At 40.6% G+C, this 18,957-nt stretch overlaps 1 protein-coding gene across 5 annotated transcripts in view; it reads right to left on the reverse strand.

The window, feature by feature from the left end:
• LOC128582086 (zinc finger protein 709) overlaps positions 1-18,957 on the reverse strand; it is a 53,649-nt gene that overhangs the window by 25,318 nt on the left and 9,374 nt on the right. For 3 of the 5 annotated variants that reach the window (XM_053585624.1, XM_053585625.1, XM_053585628.1), the window contains one exon: positions 13,981-18,474. The exons of 1 other annotated variant lie outside the window; for it this stretch is intronic. In XM_053585624.1, coding sequence (XP_053441599.1) covers positions 16,737-18,474 — 1,738 coding nt within the window. In that variant the 3' untranslated portion in view covers positions 13,981-16,736. Of the gene's footprint in view, positions 1-1,862; positions 1,938-13,980; positions 18,475-18,957 lie in introns of those variants that run through there. One more of the 5 variants, XM_053585627.1, reaches the window with a different exon arrangement.

The following is an 18,957-nucleotide window of genomic DNA, read 5'->3' on the forward strand; positions in this document are numbered from 1 at the left end:
GTATCATAGCAGACCTGACTTGTGTGACCAGCCTTGGACATTTGCAAACTGGGACTTGTATGTAGACTGAAGCAGTTACATGATGGTGCAAGGTGAGTGGCAGGCTAGATATGCAGTGGTCACCTTAACAGACTGTAGAGACTAAGTCCCTACCCCAAGGAACATTGGCTCAGAAGACTGAATCAATTGCCTCAATTTAAGCCTTAGAACTAAGTCAAGGGAAAAATGTGAATGCTTTACTGACTCTCCAAGTACATGGGGCATTATACAAGGAGAAGGGACTATTAAATTCTGGGGGAAAGGACATTAAGTATCAGCAGGAGATATTTCAGTTGCTAGAGGTAGTATGGAAACCCCAGAATGTGGCAGTGATGCACTGTTGTGGACATCAATAAGATGCTTCCACCATCACTTCCACAACACTAGAGTTGGTACAGAGGCAAAAAGGGCTGCATCCAAACCGTACCAGGTGTCGTGAGTGGCTCCCCTTGTCCCGTGGGTTCTGGAACTCTCACCTATCTACTCCCAGGAAGAGAAGGAACAGTTGGCAGCAGAGAGGAGCCAGGAAATAGAGGGAGAATGGATAAAGATGCCAGATGAATGAGTACAGTCCCCCAGGTTCTAGGAGCCACCATGGTGACAGGAGTATTTGATGAAGTTGCTGGGCCAGTACCTCTACTCTTCCACCTGGCAGCCCTGGCCAAAACTATCAGTCTACAATGTGTCACCTGCAGCCAGTTCAACGCATGCCAAGGACTGACAGTATCCCCAGGAATCCAGTCGTATGAAGCAACACCCTTCAAGGACTTGCAGGTGGACTTTACTTAAATTCCCAGGTGTAGAGGGAACAAGTACTTGTGTGATGTTCTATCAGACTTGAAATAAGTAAAAAGCCTTCCCCACTGGGATAAAAAGGACTCCTCAAATAGTAAAAATATTGCCCAAAGAAATCATCCCATAGTTTAAGTGGCCACTCTGATTTAAATTTGACAATGGGCTAGCCTTCATAACCGAACTAGTGCAAATAATAAACTAAAGCTTTGAATAACTTATAGGCCTCAAATCTTAAACAGAGTAAAGTGCATGAACAGGACCATAGAACAGAAATTGGTAAACTCTGCCAGGAAGCAAAGCTTAATTGGATATAGGCCTTGCCCCTGGTGTTGTTCAAAGAGGCCTCTGTCAATCCTCAGCAATTTAGCAGGAACTCCTAAAAGAACTGGGAAAGACTGAACTGAATAGACAAAAACCCTAGAAAAAGTAGCAAGGAAAATCTCCACTGGGGTAATTAACTTTGTTCTGTTTAGTCTTTGGTGTCTGTACATCCTTTCTCTCTGGAGAATCAAGGGGACCTAGTCTAGGTCCAGAATCAGAACCTTGTCCCCTGAAACCAAGGTAGAAAGGACTTTACACCATAATCCTGACCACATGCACAGCAGCAAAGGTAAAAGGAATGGTCACCTGGAGTCATAACAGCTGGCTGTATAGGGCTTCACTGACCCTTGGAAAGTAAAGGTAACTTTTGAGACAGTCAACATGCCCTGCTCCAGCCACATACTGCGATCTGGCTGGTCAACACACAGCTGAAGCCTGAGGAAACTCCTCAAGGGACTTGTCTGTCTTAATTGGACTTTGGACTTTGGGAAAAGCAAGGGGATGTCACTGGGAAAAGTAAAAACTTGCATGTATATTAGCCCACCACCGTGGTACTATTAAGGCCTGAGTAGAGAACCCAAGAAGAGTCACAGTCCCTAAAACCTCAGTGCTAAAAATTAATATTGGCACCTGCAGAAACAAGCTGATATTGAGACTCCAAATTAAAATATATTGGAGTCTCAAAAGGGGGGAATGAGAGAGGATACCTGAGAAGGGTGAGGTCCAGGAGAACAGTTCTTCTCAAGGAGACCATAAGGATACACCTTCAGGGCCTTCTCCATGGTGACTCAGCTCTTGGGAATTTGTAAACTTAACTTCCTGGAACTTGGAAATTTCCAAGTTCTGTGAAATCCTGTAGTTCTGTAGGGGCTGGAATAGCATCTCCCGCTTGGAGAATGAGAAGGGTAGCTGTGGGGTGGAACTTTTTGACTGTCGATAAAAAGGGAAAGACCAAGCCAGTTGGAGAGCATGGCCATTTGGAATTCTTCTATGCCGCAAGCTCCTGGCTGGTGAATAAAGCCTTTCCTCTTAGAAACGTGGTGTTTGGGTGTTCTTTCTCTCTGTTGGGCCTCGTCTTCCTGCAGGAAGGAAGGAATACAAGCAGCAGCTAACACTTAAAACCTGAATGACTCCATGGGCTTACAAGCTAGGGTATTTAAGGGCAGGGGTATCTATACTTTAGGCAGGTAAAATTATAAATCCATACACGGGAAGGAGGTTATACACCGGCCTGACCCAAAGAGGCAGGATATCCTGAAGAGGGAAAGGGTGGGCAAAACGGATTCAGAGATTCTAGGATTAGCCATAGGAATGTTAAAATGATTGGGAAATTTAGAACAAAGAATGGTGGTCACAGTATAATTCCTCAGTTCCTCCTTATCTGCATTTTCTATCAGGTGGGGGTTTCTGAAAAACAACTCTTGAGAACATGTGTTAAGATCTCTTACTTTTTGTATCGAACCAAAACAATTAGCTTAGAGGCTATTGTTTGTTCTCAATGTGTTGCCCATTCACTTTTCAAGATTAGCCAGGTGCCTGGAACTTTCCTTAAGGGACTCGAGATTTTTTTTATTTTCATGCTTGAGGGGCCTGGCAGGCCCCTAAGAGGGGTCCCTGCTCTGTCTCAATTGTATGGCAATTTGAACACAGTCTAGAGTCTCTGTGGTAGGGGCTCCCATACGAGGTGAGTCAACTTGCAATTCACAGCATAAATGGGCTTAAGTAAAATATGTAAACTAACATTTAGTTTACATATCTTGTTGCCTCAAGAACATCGAAAGAACCTAAAAGATGACAACTTCACAATGTCAGGGAGGGTGCAGCCATCTGTACACCATATAATATTTTTATTAGGGGATCTCCCATTCTAGGGGACAGAGAATGGCCCATTTGATCTTTGTAAATGCTTTTCGTTCAATATTTTTATACCCTGAATGAATGTCAAACAAGTGTCCTGTGCTCCTGGAGAAAGGTGGATGTAGTTCAGAATATTAGGCAAAGCCTACTGGGCCTAGGCTAAAAAAAAAAAAAAAAAGTGTCAGGGCTAGGCTATAATAGAAAAATATTAGCTAACTTCTGGCAAGTTTCCAAACTGCAAGCTTTCAAAAAAAAAAAGAAATAAAACAAGTCTAGTTTACCCCCCATGATAAATGAGAAAGTGCTAATTAATTTCTTGCTTCTAGTTCACTACCAGTTTGTTGTTTGGCTAACTCCATGGGAAATGAACCGGGAGGCACCAACTGTCCCTGGACTGACCTTTAAACAATATCAGGTGGAAAAAATACTAAGATCAAAATGTATGGGGGGAAGATGTATGGGAGGAAAATACAGAAACTAAGATGTATAGGGGGGAAATATTAAAACAAAGATACATGACATATGGCTAACTAACCGCAAAATTCTACTTCTGTACAATGCTTGCTTGCTACCTACCTGGATGCACCTGGACAGCCTGTGTGCCAACCAGGATGCAGACCAAGCCTTAAAAACCCAACCCCTGAAGCACTCAGAGCTGCTCTCAGAAACCCCATATTAGAACACTTGGGGCAGTCACTGGCCGGCTCTTCAATAAAAAAACTCTGCTGTGAATTCGACTCATTTGGCAGTGTTGTCTTTGTGGAACTCCTGGGAACAAGATATTTCCTACAAAGATTTTATTTTACATTCAGTAACTCCTCTATGATTATCGAGTGTACCTTCATTACATTGAGTGAAATACCTAGGTATAACTGTAATTTCGGCTCTAATATTACTTAACCCCGTTAAAATTTACCAGTTGATACATTATGGAAAGTTGTAAAATTCAGAACCTAAATTGCAGAGGGCCAACAGCCAAGGAGTACTGTTATGTAATGTAAATTCCTTTAATATAGTTTAGATTTATAATTGAGTCAAACTGTGGACTTCTGTTTCAGTGTTTCTTTCTTTTGTTCTCTCCCTTCCCTATTTTGTTTTCTGGTCACTGGATATACCTTGTGGGAGGAGGGTGTGCATTTTCTGAACTGGTACTCATAAATTTTTTCTGCCAGAAACTTAAGTAAGTGTCATGAGAGTGAAGGGCTTCCCAAGGCAATGGTTGCTTTACAAAGTTTTAAGAACCCCAGGTTTTGGATCTGCACCCATAGCTCAATGGTTAGGGTGCCAGCCACATTCACCAGGGTTGGTGTATTTGAACCAGGCCTGGGCCTGCTAAACAACAATGACAACTACAATAAAAAAAATAGCCAGGCATTATGGTGGGCACCTGTAGTCCCAGCTGCCTGGGACATTGAAGCAAGAGAATTAGTTAAGCCCAAAGTTTGAGGTTGCTGTGAGCTGTGATGCCACAGCAGTCAACCAAGGGTGACATAGTAAAATTCTGTCTCAAAAAAAAAAAGCAAAACAGGTTTCACAGGGTGCAATGGCTCCTGCCTATAATCCCAGCACTCTGGGAGGCCAAGGCAGGTGGATTGCCTGAGCTCAGGAGTTGGAGACCAGCCTGAGCAAAAGCAAGACCCTATCTCTACTAAAAATAGAAAAACAATCCGGCATTGTGATAGATGCCTGTAGTCCTAGCTACTCGGGAGGCTGAGACAAAAGAATTCTTTGAGCCCAAGAATGAGGTTGGTAGGACTATCAGACCACAGCACTTAATCCCAGGTCAACAGAATGAGACTCTATAAAAATAAAATGACATTTTTAAAAAACTTAACTTCTTAACTGTAAAAAATTCTCTAACATGAGGAATTCAACTGCATTTTCACGTTACCAATTAAAATACAAACTCATTTGTCTTAGGAAGAATAGAGCCTTTTAAATGTCAAAGTTCTCTAGCAACATGCATATAAATACTGAACTAAAAATTAAAAATCAATAAGAATTTCAATACATCCATCTTGCATCTTGAAATTCTCTTGCACAAAAGAACACAAATTTTGTTTGGTTCCAGAATTTTCTTGTCTTACATCATATCTCACAACTTCCATTTTCAAAGCCAAAGAAACTAAAATTTCACACTCTCATGGGTATTAAAACTTTATTTTATTTATTTATTTTTTTGGTATTAAAATTTTTAAGTGCTAACAGAAACTAGAGTCTGAAGGTCACTATACTCAATACATACAGGAATCCAAAGAAACATAAATATTCTCACCGTTGCAACTAAGCAGCCTGCTGCCTCACAATTCAGAAGAAAAAAATCCACATTCAAAAGGTTAAACAACTTGAACTTGGGGGCACACTCTCACCACTGAGATACAATGTCTAGAGTCAGTCAGTCAGTCCAAGATTCAGTTTAAGGTTCTGACCCAAATGAATTCCCAAATTTATCAACCCTGTTATCCAGTCCTGATCTTAACACATTTGCTCAATATGTAAAAATCACACTTCAAATATAGCAATATTGTGGATATAAAACTCAAACCGAATATCTAAAAATAGGCCCAGGAAATCACAATCACAACTTCAGAAAGGGCACCATTCCCCTTATCTAAACCCCTAAGTGACACATGGGCCCCCAGCTTTCCAGTGCTTAAAGATCCTCTAAGTACAAAGGGCTCCTCCCAAGGTCAGTGTGAGCAGCTGGGACACCTGCATGTGAGACTTTCTAAGAAGAACCAACTTCATCCCCCATTACTGCCTTAGGCAGGCTCGAGGTTGGCCTTAGTATCAAGGGACTGCTCCAGGTCTCTGCTGACCATTCAAGTGGCTTTAGACCACCATATTTTTTTTTTTTTTAATTTGGGCGAGGCTGGGTTTGAACCCGCCACCTCCGGCATATGGGACCCGCGCCCTACCCGCTGAGCCACAGGCGCCGCCCATAGACCACCATATTTTAAATGAAACAAACTCAGTGTTTGAAGAATCCATCAAAAATCAAACGAGGTTCGGGGCCTGTAGCTCAACAGCTAGGGTGCCAGCCACATACACCACAGCTGGTGGGTTCAAACCCAGCCCGAGCCTGCCAAACAGGAGTGACAACTACAACCAAAAAATAGCCAGGCATTGTGGTGGGTGCCTGTAGTCCCAGCTACTTGGGAGGCTGAGGCAAGAGAATCGCTTAAGCCCAAGAGTTTGAGGTTGCTGTGAGCTGTGACACTACAGCACTCTATAGAGGGCAACATGGTGAGATTCTGGCTCAAAAAAACAAAAAAATCATTCAAACCAAGTATTTACATGTCAAGTATGGAAACAAATTGTAAGGACCTTTTTCATGTTCTACAACAAAACCCACAAATATGTATTCCTTTCAGGAAATGAAAATAATGCCTGTTAATTATTATTTCCGTGGCAAGAAATGGTTTTCTAAACAATTAATCATATGTTAACACATCTAGGAGGTACAAGTCTAGGCCCTGAAATTCCTTTTGAAATCTCCCAAAAGAAAAAGAAAATAGGCCTCAAAAATTTAGAAGAAGAAAACAGAGGTTAATACTAGGATACTTTTTTCCCCCCCCCGAAAATCACCTTTCTCAATTTTTGGAAATACTTTGTACTGTCTTTTGCACTCTACTGATTGAATACAGGTTACATTTATTGAAATACTGAGACACAAGTAAATGAATAAATGGTTTCTACTGGCAGTCATGGAGGGGCAAGCTGACCTGTAATGGCAGTGACCCACATATCAGCCAGTCAAGTTTCCAAAGAGGAACCTCATCTCACAAGATCTCAATACCCAGGAATTATACTGGGGAGGAGTGACACAAGCATTTTATACCACACACTCCTGGGTTGTTAAGCTCTGCTGCTTTCTTCTCAAATACAGTACCCACAAATAAGCAAAAAAAGAAATCTGAAAGACTTGTCTCCAGCTGTGTGGTAAGTAAACAATTAAAATAGGGTGCCAGCCCCATATACCGAGGGTGGCGGGTTGCAACACAGCCCCGGCCGAACTGCAACAAAAAAATAGCCGGGAGTTGTGGCAGTCGCCTGTAGTCCCAGCTATTCGGGAGACTGAGGCAAGAGAATCGCCTAAGCCCAGGAGTTGGAGGTTGTTGGAAGCTGTGACACCACGGCACTCTACCGAGGGCTATAAAACAAAACAAACAAACAACAAAAATTAAAATACAGCTGGGTTCGGTGGCTCACGGCTGTAATTCTAGCACTCTGGGAGTGAAAGACCAACCTGAGCAAGAGTGAGACCCACCCCCCATCTCTATCTTTTAAAAACAAATCAAATTTAAAAAAATAAAATAATACAATAAATTAAAACAATATGGTAAATCTCCATTTAACATTCTTGATAAGTTCTAGGATACTTGTGATTTTAAGCAAAAGGATGCAAAAGGAAACCAAAGAGTTTTTTTGTTTGTTTGTTTTCCTCATCAACATATACAGAAAGGACATTATCCAATGACCTTCTGCACGCTGCATATCGTTTGGATAAAGTCACATTTTCCAAGAACTTATCACAGGAGTGAAGGCGTAGCATGTTTTTGAATTGTAGAAATAGTAAGTCATGATCCTGTATTGGAGAGGAACTGGCATTTGAGAATTCAGGAGGGATCTGGAAATACAGGAATTTAAGGTCAGCCTTTAGAGGAGTAGGCTGGGAGACACGGCTATTGATTTGAGATTTTGCTTCATGCGGAAAACTAGGGTGAAAACGGGGGAAGGGAGTTGGGAACTCCACAGATCACGGCCCCACTCACACACAAGCCCACACACCTAGTTGGAACCCTCCCCGATAACCCTCCTGCCATCACTGCACAATCTGGGGACTTGCAGGCCTGCAGCCACCAAGATGTCCAGAGAGGGCTCTGATGCCTAGGCCGAAATCGCCAGACAGGGACAGGACAGGACAGGACAGGACATCCAGGGCCTGGATGCTGGCCCAGGGCCATCATCGGGCCTGGAGGGACTGAGGGACAAACTGCACTAATACCAACTCAGTCCACAAACTCCAGAGTGAACTGTGGGAAGGCCTGGGTCCTGCCACAGGGGTTCTGGCCGGTTCCAACCAGCCCTCATTCCCCAAAGCTGGTTGACCTCGGGCCCCACACAGTTACTAGTGTATGGCTTCCTGGGTGTCCCAGCATTGTCCTATGAATCTTACAACACACAAGTTGTTGCTGAGACAAATGAACCTCACAGAAAAACAGGGACCATGCTCCACCGGGAAAAAGGCTTGAAAGGACAACTATCTAGGCATCAGAAGTGTTGCAGACTCAACCCCCCGCAGTAAGCTGATTGGCCACTTCCCATCCTCAGGCCCCAGCACTCCTGACTGGATAGTGCCCCATGCCCTGCTCCTGGCTCAAACATGCTGGAGTGGAGTCACAAGGAACGAGTGAGTTGGTAGCATGGCCAAGGTTTCCTCATAGCTTACCTTTCAGTATGTTCATTTTCAGCCAAAATAAAAACACACCAACAAAGGAAAAGAATTATTAAATACATGGGAAAATTGGAATTATACGTCAGCAATATTCTACAAAGCAATTGTTGGTAGGCCTTAAGCGGACACACGGAAACCTTCCGCTCAAGCCCCTGAACCCCTGAGTCCCAAAGGAAGGACACACTCCCAGAAGGTCACCTGATTGGTCAAATTTCAATATCTCATTTGCATGAGAGGGTGCATGTAGGCTCAGAGAGAGCAGGATGCTGCTGATTGGTCAATTTTCAATATCTAATTTGCATTGATGTGGACCAATCAAATTCTCAGCATTTCTTTTTTTGTTTGTTTTTGTTTTGTAGAGACAGTCTCACTTTATGGCCCTCGGTAGAGTGCCATGGCATCACACAGCTCACAGCAACCTCCAACTCCTGGGCTTAAGCGATTCTCTTGCCTCAGCCTCCCGAGTAGCTGGGACTACAGGCGCCCGCCACAACGCCCAGCTATTTTTTGGTTGCAGTTCAGCCGGGGCGGGTTTGAACCCGCCACCCTCGGTATATGGGGCCAGCGCCTTACCAACTGAGCCACAGGCGCCACCCAAATTCTCAGCATTTCTTTTCCTGCCCACCAAAGATGCTATAAAAGCAACAGTTTCTTAGCCCTAAGATGCAGATGCCATCTTAGGCTGTGCCCAGCATTAAACCTGGCCTTCAACTTCTTTCTCTGGTCTTTTCTGTAAGTACACTCCACAGACCTTTCAGGAATCAAGGAAGGAAAGGAAACATCTGAAGTAGTTTGTTTAAGCAGCTTCCTGCATCTACAGTTAGCAAGGAAATCCCCCATCCAGGGAGTTAAACATATTCCCAAGGTTAGGAATCAGACTCTGTTGAAATGCAGCCCCAGAATTGATCAGTCTGAGTTGATTAGGCAAGACAACCTGAGAAATAAACATTGGGAGCTCGACATGCTTTACTGTTCCCTCTTCAGCATGGGGAAATGCTCTCTCCTTCAAGACCTTTATTTTCATAACTAGAAACTCACCTTGAGTCAGTTTAAGCTTCTGGCCTATATAAACGGTCAAATTCATAAGCCCTTTCTCCAGGAGACAACACAAATGAGTCTTTCTCAGAGTATAAGCTTTGCAGATTTCCTTTGTATACAGAAATTAGTCTGAGGGCAGGAACTCTATCCATGTCAAACCCCAAACACTGTCCTTAAAAAGGCCCAAGTTTCAGAAACACAGAACCGCCCAATGGCATCTGCACGTAGGTCCCCGGCTGTCCAGGGCTCTGGGGTTTCTCAGAGTTCACACTCCTGCTATGTCTGTCTTAAGTAGCTGGAGACCTTTATAGGGATGGCTGTGCCAGGGAAGTCCAAGGGTAGCTCCACATGCCTCCCCAGACTGGCCTCAGCTTGGAGCCACTGGCCTCAGACCTCCATTCACTTGCTCACACCAACAATGACAATTTAGTCAAACATCCTCAATCCTATTGTTTAAATAAGAAATCGGCAAAGTCCTTGCTTTCCTTCTGTGTCTATAAATAAGGCAGAGGAGGAAAATGCTATGATACTTTATATGACTTTAAAACCTGGAAGATAATTATTCCCATGAGAAAACAAAAATGCTACCACACTATTAATTTCCCATTAACAAATTATTAGGTACAACAAATAATCAAATTTGAACTTTATTTTTTTCCATTTCAGTTGCTCACTGCCCTTCATCAGTTGAGCGTTTTCACTAGGTACTCTATGCCTGTCCTATTGATCCATTTGAAACCATCTCATAGCTGAAACCCACACAATGGCACACCCAATCATTTCCGCAGCTAACTCCTAAGATTGTGTAAATAGCTTCTCCTTGCAAGATGTCTAATTGGCCCTAAGTTAAATCCACCTCTGGCTCTCTCATGTCCCTCAAATTATTCATTTGAAATTGTCTTCCACAACAGGCAGTGATATGTCCGGTTAAGTACCTCATCCACTTTGTTTCTATTCTCATTAAACTGTTACCTGGTCCTTGAGGGTACACACAACTTATTTATTTATTTAAGATAGTCTCAAGCCATTGCCCTGGGTAGAGTGCCATGGCATCACAGCCCACAGCAACCTCCAATTCTTGGGCTTAAGTGATTCTCTTGCCTCAGTCTCCCAAGTAGCTGAGACTACAAGCGCCCGCCACAACGCCTGGCTATTTTTTGGTTGCAATTGTCATTGTTGCTCAGCAGACCCAGGTAGGGTTCAAACCCACCATGCTAGGTGTATGTGGCTGGCACCCTTGCCACATTACCCTTGAGCTACAGGCACCACCCACACAACTTATTTTAAACTGATTATCACCTGCTGTAAACCTTGGAAGTCTAAAATCAACCTTGAAAAAGCCACACCTTATACAGGATGTGTGGATACTAATGCTACCCTCACTATAAGAGAAAGTTTCACTGGCTTTCTTTTTTCTGGAATATAGCTTAAAAGCAATTTTTTGGAGAACTTTTATGGTGGAATTCATTTGATAGACGTATAAGATACAAGTAATGGTGGTGAGAGGAAACACACTTTCTGAGGTGACAGTTGAAGTTAAACCTGGAATGATGATTAGTATAAAAAGTCAGACCAAAGAATTAAGGGAATATGGCAAGATAGAAGCATAAGGAATGTCTCCCCAAGTACATAATAATTGCATAATCTCACTTATGTAGGTATTTTGAAACTCAGGAATACATTGAAGTATTGCAACTTACAAGTAAAGAATGAAAGGATGTAGTGTGGTTAATTGACTTGATTTCCAACTCTTAGCAGTTATCAATTACCCAACCCTTATGCCAAGGTGGAGGCAGGAAGTTGTTCAAGCACCTTATGGCCACAATGGGCAAAAAGAATCCCATTTCCAAAATATTAGGCATCTATGCTCAGCTTACTAATCGCTCCTGTTGAATACTAAAGTTTAGACAAAAAGGTGAGTGGTATTTGTTGCATCTAAAGCCCCTTCAACTCCAGCTACCATTACTCCAGGCTGGTGCCTTTCCTACCTCTTCATTTTTCTTTTTCCCTGTTTTGGGGAGGCAGACATTGAAGAGTAGATTATTTAAAAGCAAACACACCTATAGAGGAAATTAAAATACCATTGAGTATGCTCAAGGAAAAGTGTAGGTTCAAGAAAGACTTTAAAAGCCCTTAAATTTACAACTTAGGGTGATCCTCAGCACAGAAACAGCTGACAATGATTTCAAAAACGGGGGAAAAGCAAACCTTATGGAACAGGGACAATCTGATTCCATAGTTGCCATAATATTAGATTCCAACGTCCATTAACAAAAAGAAAATCATTAGGCTTACAATGAAACAGAAAAGTACAGCCCATTGAAAGGGGAAAAAATAGTCTGTGGAAAAGATTTGGTGGAGGATCTACTACTGAACAAAGTCTTCAAAACAACTATATTACACATAATTAAAGAAAGATGGGCAGATGGATTGCTTGAACTCAGGAGTTTGAGACCAGCCTGAGCAAGAGTGAGACTCCCATCTCTAAAAATGGCCTGTCACTGTGGTGAGCACTTGGCAGGCTACTTGGGAGTCTGAGGCAAGAGGATCACTTGAGTCTAAGAGGTTGAGGGTGCTGTGAGCTGACACCACAGCACTCTATCAAGGACAACAAAGTGAGACTCTGTCTCAACAAAAAAAAGGAAGAAGATGAAGGAAATGATGTATGAACCAAATAAAAAATCAATTACAGATAACCTGAAACCAAAAACAATTCTGGAATTGATAAATACAACAAACTTATTAAAGGTACATTTGAGTACCTTTAAAATATCATTTAAAAAAAAATCATAAAACTTACAATGAAACAGAAAAGTACAGCCCAATGACAGGGGAAAAAACAGTGACCTGAACATAGGAAAATTCAAAGTATTATTTTTAACCAACAGAAGGAAAACAAAAAGACTGAAGAAAGTAGACAGGGCTCTAAGGACCCATGCGACATCCTCACTCACAGGACCCATGCAACATCCTCACTCACAGGACCCATGCGACATCCTCACTCACAGGACCCATGCGACATCATTATTCATAGGACCCACACGACATCATCACGCATGCCTACGTACTCATTTTGGAACTTCCAGCAGAAGAGAGAGTGCAAAAGGAAGCTCGAACTCCTGAGCTCAAGAATATTTGAAGAAATAATGCCTGAGAACTCCTCAAATTTAATAAAAGACATTTAAGAAACTCAACAAAGTCCAATGAGGATGAACTCAAACTCAACGTGAGACTGAACTGAAACTGTAACTTGTTTTCTACATGATTTAAAAGATGAAAATGTTTTTTAAAAATTAACTAAAAACTAGTATTGTAACTCTGGTTTGCCACTCCACTTTTGTTGTTCACATGATTTAAAAGCCTAATACATGATTAGTTTATGTTTCTGAACCCACAATATATAAAAATGTAATGCCATGACATCAACAGCTAAATTCAATTGGGGTGGAGAAATAAAAGAGCAGAATATTTGTGTTATAGAAACTAAATTGGCGTAAGTTCCAATTACTGTTATAAATTTAAGATGGTAAATACTATGTATAATCCCCATGGTAGTCACAGTGTAAACAGTTATAGAACACACACACAAAAGGAAATGCAAAAAGTATATAAACTTTTCCCTACCAAAAAAACCACACAACTAAACACAAGACAGTAACGCAGAAAAAGGGGGACTGAAGTCCCTTCCTTATCAGTACTTTAAATATAAATGGATTATACTCTCCAACCAAAAGACAGAGATTGCACTTTGAAAGTGCAAACATTAGGATTTTCCCTGATTTTTATGAAGTACCAGATAAAGTCATCTAGCAAAAGTCCAAATCCCAAAAGAAGTCCTTTTGAGTACAGCACCCTCTTACTGATATTTCTCTGAGTCATTTATGGTTTGTGGTTGTTCTATTACTCTAAGTCATAATTTTTACCACAGATGTGATTCTGATGGTTTTCATTAAAAAGACAACTAAACAGCTCAGCGCCTGTAGCTCAAGCAGCTAAGGCGCCAGCCACATACACCAGAGCTGGCGGGTTCGAATCCAACCTGGGCCTGCCAAACAACAATGACAACTACAACCAAAAAACAGCTGGGCATTGTGGTGAGTGCCTATGGTCCCAGCTACTTGGGAGGCTGAGGCAAGAGAATTGCTTAAGCCCAGGAGTTGGAGGTTGCTATGAGCTGTGATGCCACAGCACTCTACCCAGGGCGACAGTTTGAGGCTCTGTCTCAAAAAAAAAAAAAAATAGAAAGCAACAAAACCATCACAATTTACATTTTTGGTGCTATTAGGGCATGAGAAAATGGTTTTATGGAAAAAAAAACATACCTATATTAAGAATAAATAAAAATTTTCCTGAGGGGGGAAATACTTGATTTTGTATGTACATGTAATACTGACTCAGAATAATAATGATCAACTTGACAAAAATCACAAACTTAATTTGAAAATCCATAGTAATAATGGAATGTTTTAATATATTCTCACAGGAATGGAAAAAGATAATAATTGATAGTATACACATTATTTTAAAAGTTAATGAAATATTTTTAAGAAACATCTACCGAAGCTTTTAACAAAAACATGCACATCATTTTTAATCACATACAGTAAAAAAGACTTTAAAATGTACTGAGAAATTACATTCAACTGTAATAGGAAACACTGAAAATCTGCTTAATATGAGAAAGGTGCTTATTCTTACTCTACAGTACTGAATCAGTACAGTCAGTGCTCAACACAGTAGAGAAACAAACTCCCATGTAGTTCTTTGAGACTGGACCATTGTAGCTGTTATGGTAGAACCAGAAACACACAGTCACTGGCTGTATTAAAAGAAAAAAAAGTGCTTACTAAATAAATTAATAAATAATTTCAACCTAGAGATGAGGGGAGTCAGAGTACCCGGAAATACGCTTCATCTTGAAAATCTAAATTAATTGCCTGGTGGACATATTAGAGTTTGTAGAAAAATTCAAACCACAATAGATCTTTGAGAACTGTGGACACCTCTGTGGAAAACTATATCTCTGAAAAGTTGGCAATAAAGCAATTAGTGGTGGTTCTAAGAATACTCTTGACTGGCAGGGCAAAGCATTAGGAAAACTGGGTAGAAGCTGGTGTCCCTGAACCCTTGTATCCTTCTGTGGCTACAAAACCTGGCAAATGCCTTCTTCTCTTCTGCCTTCCATATGTGCTGTAAGTAGACTACTAACAAATTATAACATGGAACCCTAAAAGGATATTTTGTAGAAAATATATGTCACATTATCCATATTAACTTAACACAATCCAAGAAAACCATTTCCTTCTACTGATTACATTGTTCTATCACAGGTTTCTCCTCTTAATGCAAAGTCTATTATCTAAATCACAGCCAGAAAAGAACGACACATAGCATGGTGGCACCCGTAGTGGGTAGGGCACCGACCACATACACCTAGCCTGGGCCAGCTAAAAAAACGAAACAAACAAAAAAAAAATGACAACTGAAACAACAACAAAATTAGCTGGGTGTTGTGGCAGGTGCTTGCAGTCCCAGCTACTTGGGAGGCTGAGGCAAAAGAATCCCTTAAACCCAAGAGTTTGAGGGTGCTGTGAGCTGTGACGCCACAGGACTCTACCAAGGGCCACATAATGAGACTCTGTCTCAAAGAAAAAAACAAAAAAAAAAGAAAGAAAAGGTATGACACACAGCAAAGAGCAAAAAAAAAGAAAGAAAGAAATGAAAACAGTAAGTCAAATGAAAGTATACTCTATAAGCTTTGCATACTCACAAAGTTATTTATGACTAATTTTTAGCATGGAAAACAGAATAAGACTTCTCTGTCCTCCTTCCCAAAAGGAGGGATAGATGAAAGAAAGATGATAAATATACATACACACACACAGTGTATGTGTCTGTCTGTGTGTGTGTGTGTGTGTGTGTGTGTGTGTGTAAATTGGGTAAGGGATACCTATTACATGCCATACAAGGCTAGTAGGAAAAATCCCCCAAATTACCAAATTGTCATTTTTCAATGGCCCATTACTCATAGAACAATAAAATTTTTTAAATTAAAACTACTTCCATACTAAACATACACTTCCACTTCATTTATGAAACCAACAGATAAAGAACAATAAAGTTTTGTGACTAATTTAAATGTAAACACTAAATTTTTTTTTTTTTTCTAGAGACAGAGTCTCACTTTATGGCCCTCGGTAGATTGCCGTGGCCTCACACAGCTCACAGCAACCTCCAACTCCTGGGCTTAAGCGATTCTCTTGCCTCAGCCTCCCGAGCAGCTGGGACTACAGGCGCCCGCCACAACTCCTGGCTATTTTTTGGTTGCAGTTTGGCCGGGGCTGGGTTTGAACCCGCCACCCTTGGTATATGGGGCCGGCGCCTTACCGACTGAGCCACAGGCGCTGCCCTAAACACTAAATTTTTTAATGTTAATTTTTTTCAGAGAGGGAGTATCTTATGAGCATTTGTTAAAATTAAACTCATGTACTATTGTTTAACCAAGGCATACAAAATTATCTCACCTCAATGTTTGTTCATTACTGAAAGTAATAGAAATCCATAGTCCAGAAATATATTTTCAGAATGAGTAACTGATAAAAGACAATACGTGTATAATCTTTATAATTCTTTTTTATATTGAGAATTTTCTGGAACAACATACATGAATTAATTTGTATCATGCTTTCCCATAATATCTACATTTATAGGATCCCTCTATAGTGGGAGTTTCTACATGAGTTTGAAGTTTCACATGAGAGGGAGTATCTTGTGAACATTTGTTAAAATTGAAAACATTGTTATTTCTTACTTTTATGGGATTTCTATTCAGTGTGCATTCTCTCACATCCTTTGTAAGGATGTGGACCCACTAAAGGCTTTCTCACATAGCTTATACTCAAGAAGTTGTGTTCCACCATGAATCTGTTCATCATTTCCAACTGAGACAAAGCTTCTGTCTGCATTCTTTCTGTACGCAAAAACACGTACAGTGTTTTTCTCCAGTGTGCCTTCTCATGCTACCTGAAAGGTTATGTGACCACAGAAGGCTTCCCCATATTGCTTACATTCATAAGGTTTCTGTCCACTATGACTTCTTTCTGGTATTTATACCTAGAGAGTTAACCACGTTTTATATTCACAGGGTCTCTGTGTAGGATGAGTCCTTTTGAGTCTTCAAAAGGTAATAAGACAATAAAGCTTTCCCACATTGCTTGTATGGTAATGGTTACTGTCCAGTATGAGTTTTTTCATGTATTCGAAAGGAACGGGAACACTTGAAGGCTTTCCCACATTGCTGACATTCGTAAGGTTTCTCTCCAGTGTGAGTCCTTTCATGGATTCGAAAGGAACGGGAACAACTGAAAGCTTTGTCACATTGCTGGCATTCATAGGGTTTCTCTCCACTGTGAGTCCTTTCATGCATTCGAACAGAACTAGAACAACTGAAGGCCTTACCACATTGTTTACATTCATAAGGCTTCTCTCCAGTGTGGGTCCTTTCATGTATTCGAATGGAGCTAGAACAACTGAAGGCCTTACCACACTGTTTACATTCATAAGGCTTCTCTCCAGTGTGGGTCCTTTCATGCATTCGAAAGGAACTAGAGCAACTGAAGGCCTTACCACATTGTTTACATTCATAGGGTTTCTCCCCAGTGTGAGTTCTTTCATGCATTCTAAATGAACTAGAAAAACTGAAAGCTTTACCACACTGTTTACATTCATAGGGTTTCTCCCCTGTGTGAATTCTTTCATGCATTCGAAAGGAACTGGAACAACTGAAGGCCTTACCACATTGTTTACATTCATAGGGTTTCTCCCCAGTGTGAGTCCTTTCATGTATCCGAACAGAACTGGAACAACTGAAAGCTTTACCACATTGTTTACATTCATGGGGTTTCTCTCCAGTATGAGTCCTTTCATGCATTCTAAAGGAACTAGAACAACTGAAAGCTTTACCACACTGTTTACATTCATAGGGTTTCTCCCCAGTGTGAGTTCTTTCATGAATTTGAAATGAACTGGGGCAATCGAAGGCTTTCCCACATTCTTTACATTTATATGGTCCATTTCCTGTATGCATTATCATGTGTCTTCGAAAGCTAGGAAGAGAAATGAATGCCTTTCCACATTCCTTACAATCATAGGGTTTCTCTCCTGTATGAATTCTTTCATGTTTTCGAAAGGAACTGGGAAAACTGAAGGCTTTTCCACATTTTCTACACTTATATGGTTTTTCCCCAGTGTGAATCCTTTCATGACTTCGAAAGGATGTGGGACAACTGAGAGCTTTACCACACTGCTTACATTGATATGGTTTTTCCCCAGTGTGTGTCCTTTCATGTATTTGAAAAGTTTGGTAATATGTGAAAGCTTTTCCACATTGTTTACATTCATAGGGTTTCTCTCCAGAATGAGTTCTTTCATGGTTTCGAAATGAACTGGGATGACTGAAGGTTTTTCCACATTCTTTGCATTTATAAGGCTTCTCTCCTGTGTGCATCCTCATGTGTCCTCTAAAAGTTGTATGATAAATGAAGGCTTTCCCACATTCCTTGCATTCATAGGGTTTCTCTCCAGTGTGAGTTCTTTCGTGTATTTGAAAGGAACTGGGCCAACTGAAAGCTTTACCACATTGTTTACATTTATAGGGTTTCTCTCCAGTATGAGTTCTTTCATGTATTCGAAATGAACTTCGAAAGCTGAATCGTTTCCCACATTCCTTACATTCATATGCCTTCTCTGCATATTTATGATATCCATAAGGTCTATGTTCAATATGAGATCTCACGTGCCTATTAAGAGATGAATGACACATATAGACTTTTCCACACACACTGCATTCATATGGTTTTACTCCAGTAAGAGTTCTCTTTTTCAGTTTAAGATTCGTAGTTTGACTGAAGGTTTCTCCAAATGGACTACCTTCTTTTTCTTCACAGAGTCTCTCTACTGTATGACTTCTGTAAAAAAAAAAAAAAAAAAAAGGCACATAATTGCATTTTTATTAACAATTTTATGAGTAATGACTAATGACTATTAAAGATTTCCCAATCATTAATTGGGAAAGTATATGTAATGAATGTTTAAGTATACATAATCAATGTTCTGGAAGATGACCACAGCAATTTTTTTTTTTTTTTTTTTTTTTTTTGCAGTTTTTGGCTGGGGCCAGGTCTGAACCTGCCACCTCAAGTATATGGGGCCAGCACCCTACTCCTTTGAGCCACAGGTGCCACCCTCACAGCAATTATTAAAACAGTGAAATTTGTAATATGGAATTTCTAATTATTGTTTTCAGATGAACTATTATTCAAATACTGAACATCTGTGCCATTTTAAGAAAACTTTTTTGATAAAAATTTTCTAAAAATAAACAAATATAAAACTGGGCTTAATTGCTTACTTTGTTTTTAAATTTTAATGACACACTAAGATTCTCTCAT

This window comes from Nycticebus coucang, chromosome 3, assembly GCF_027406575.1.
Source record: "Nycticebus coucang isolate mNycCou1 chromosome 3, mNycCou1.pri, whole genome shotgun sequence".
NCBI lineage: Eukaryota > Metazoa > Chordata > Mammalia > Primates > Lorisidae > Nycticebus > Nycticebus coucang.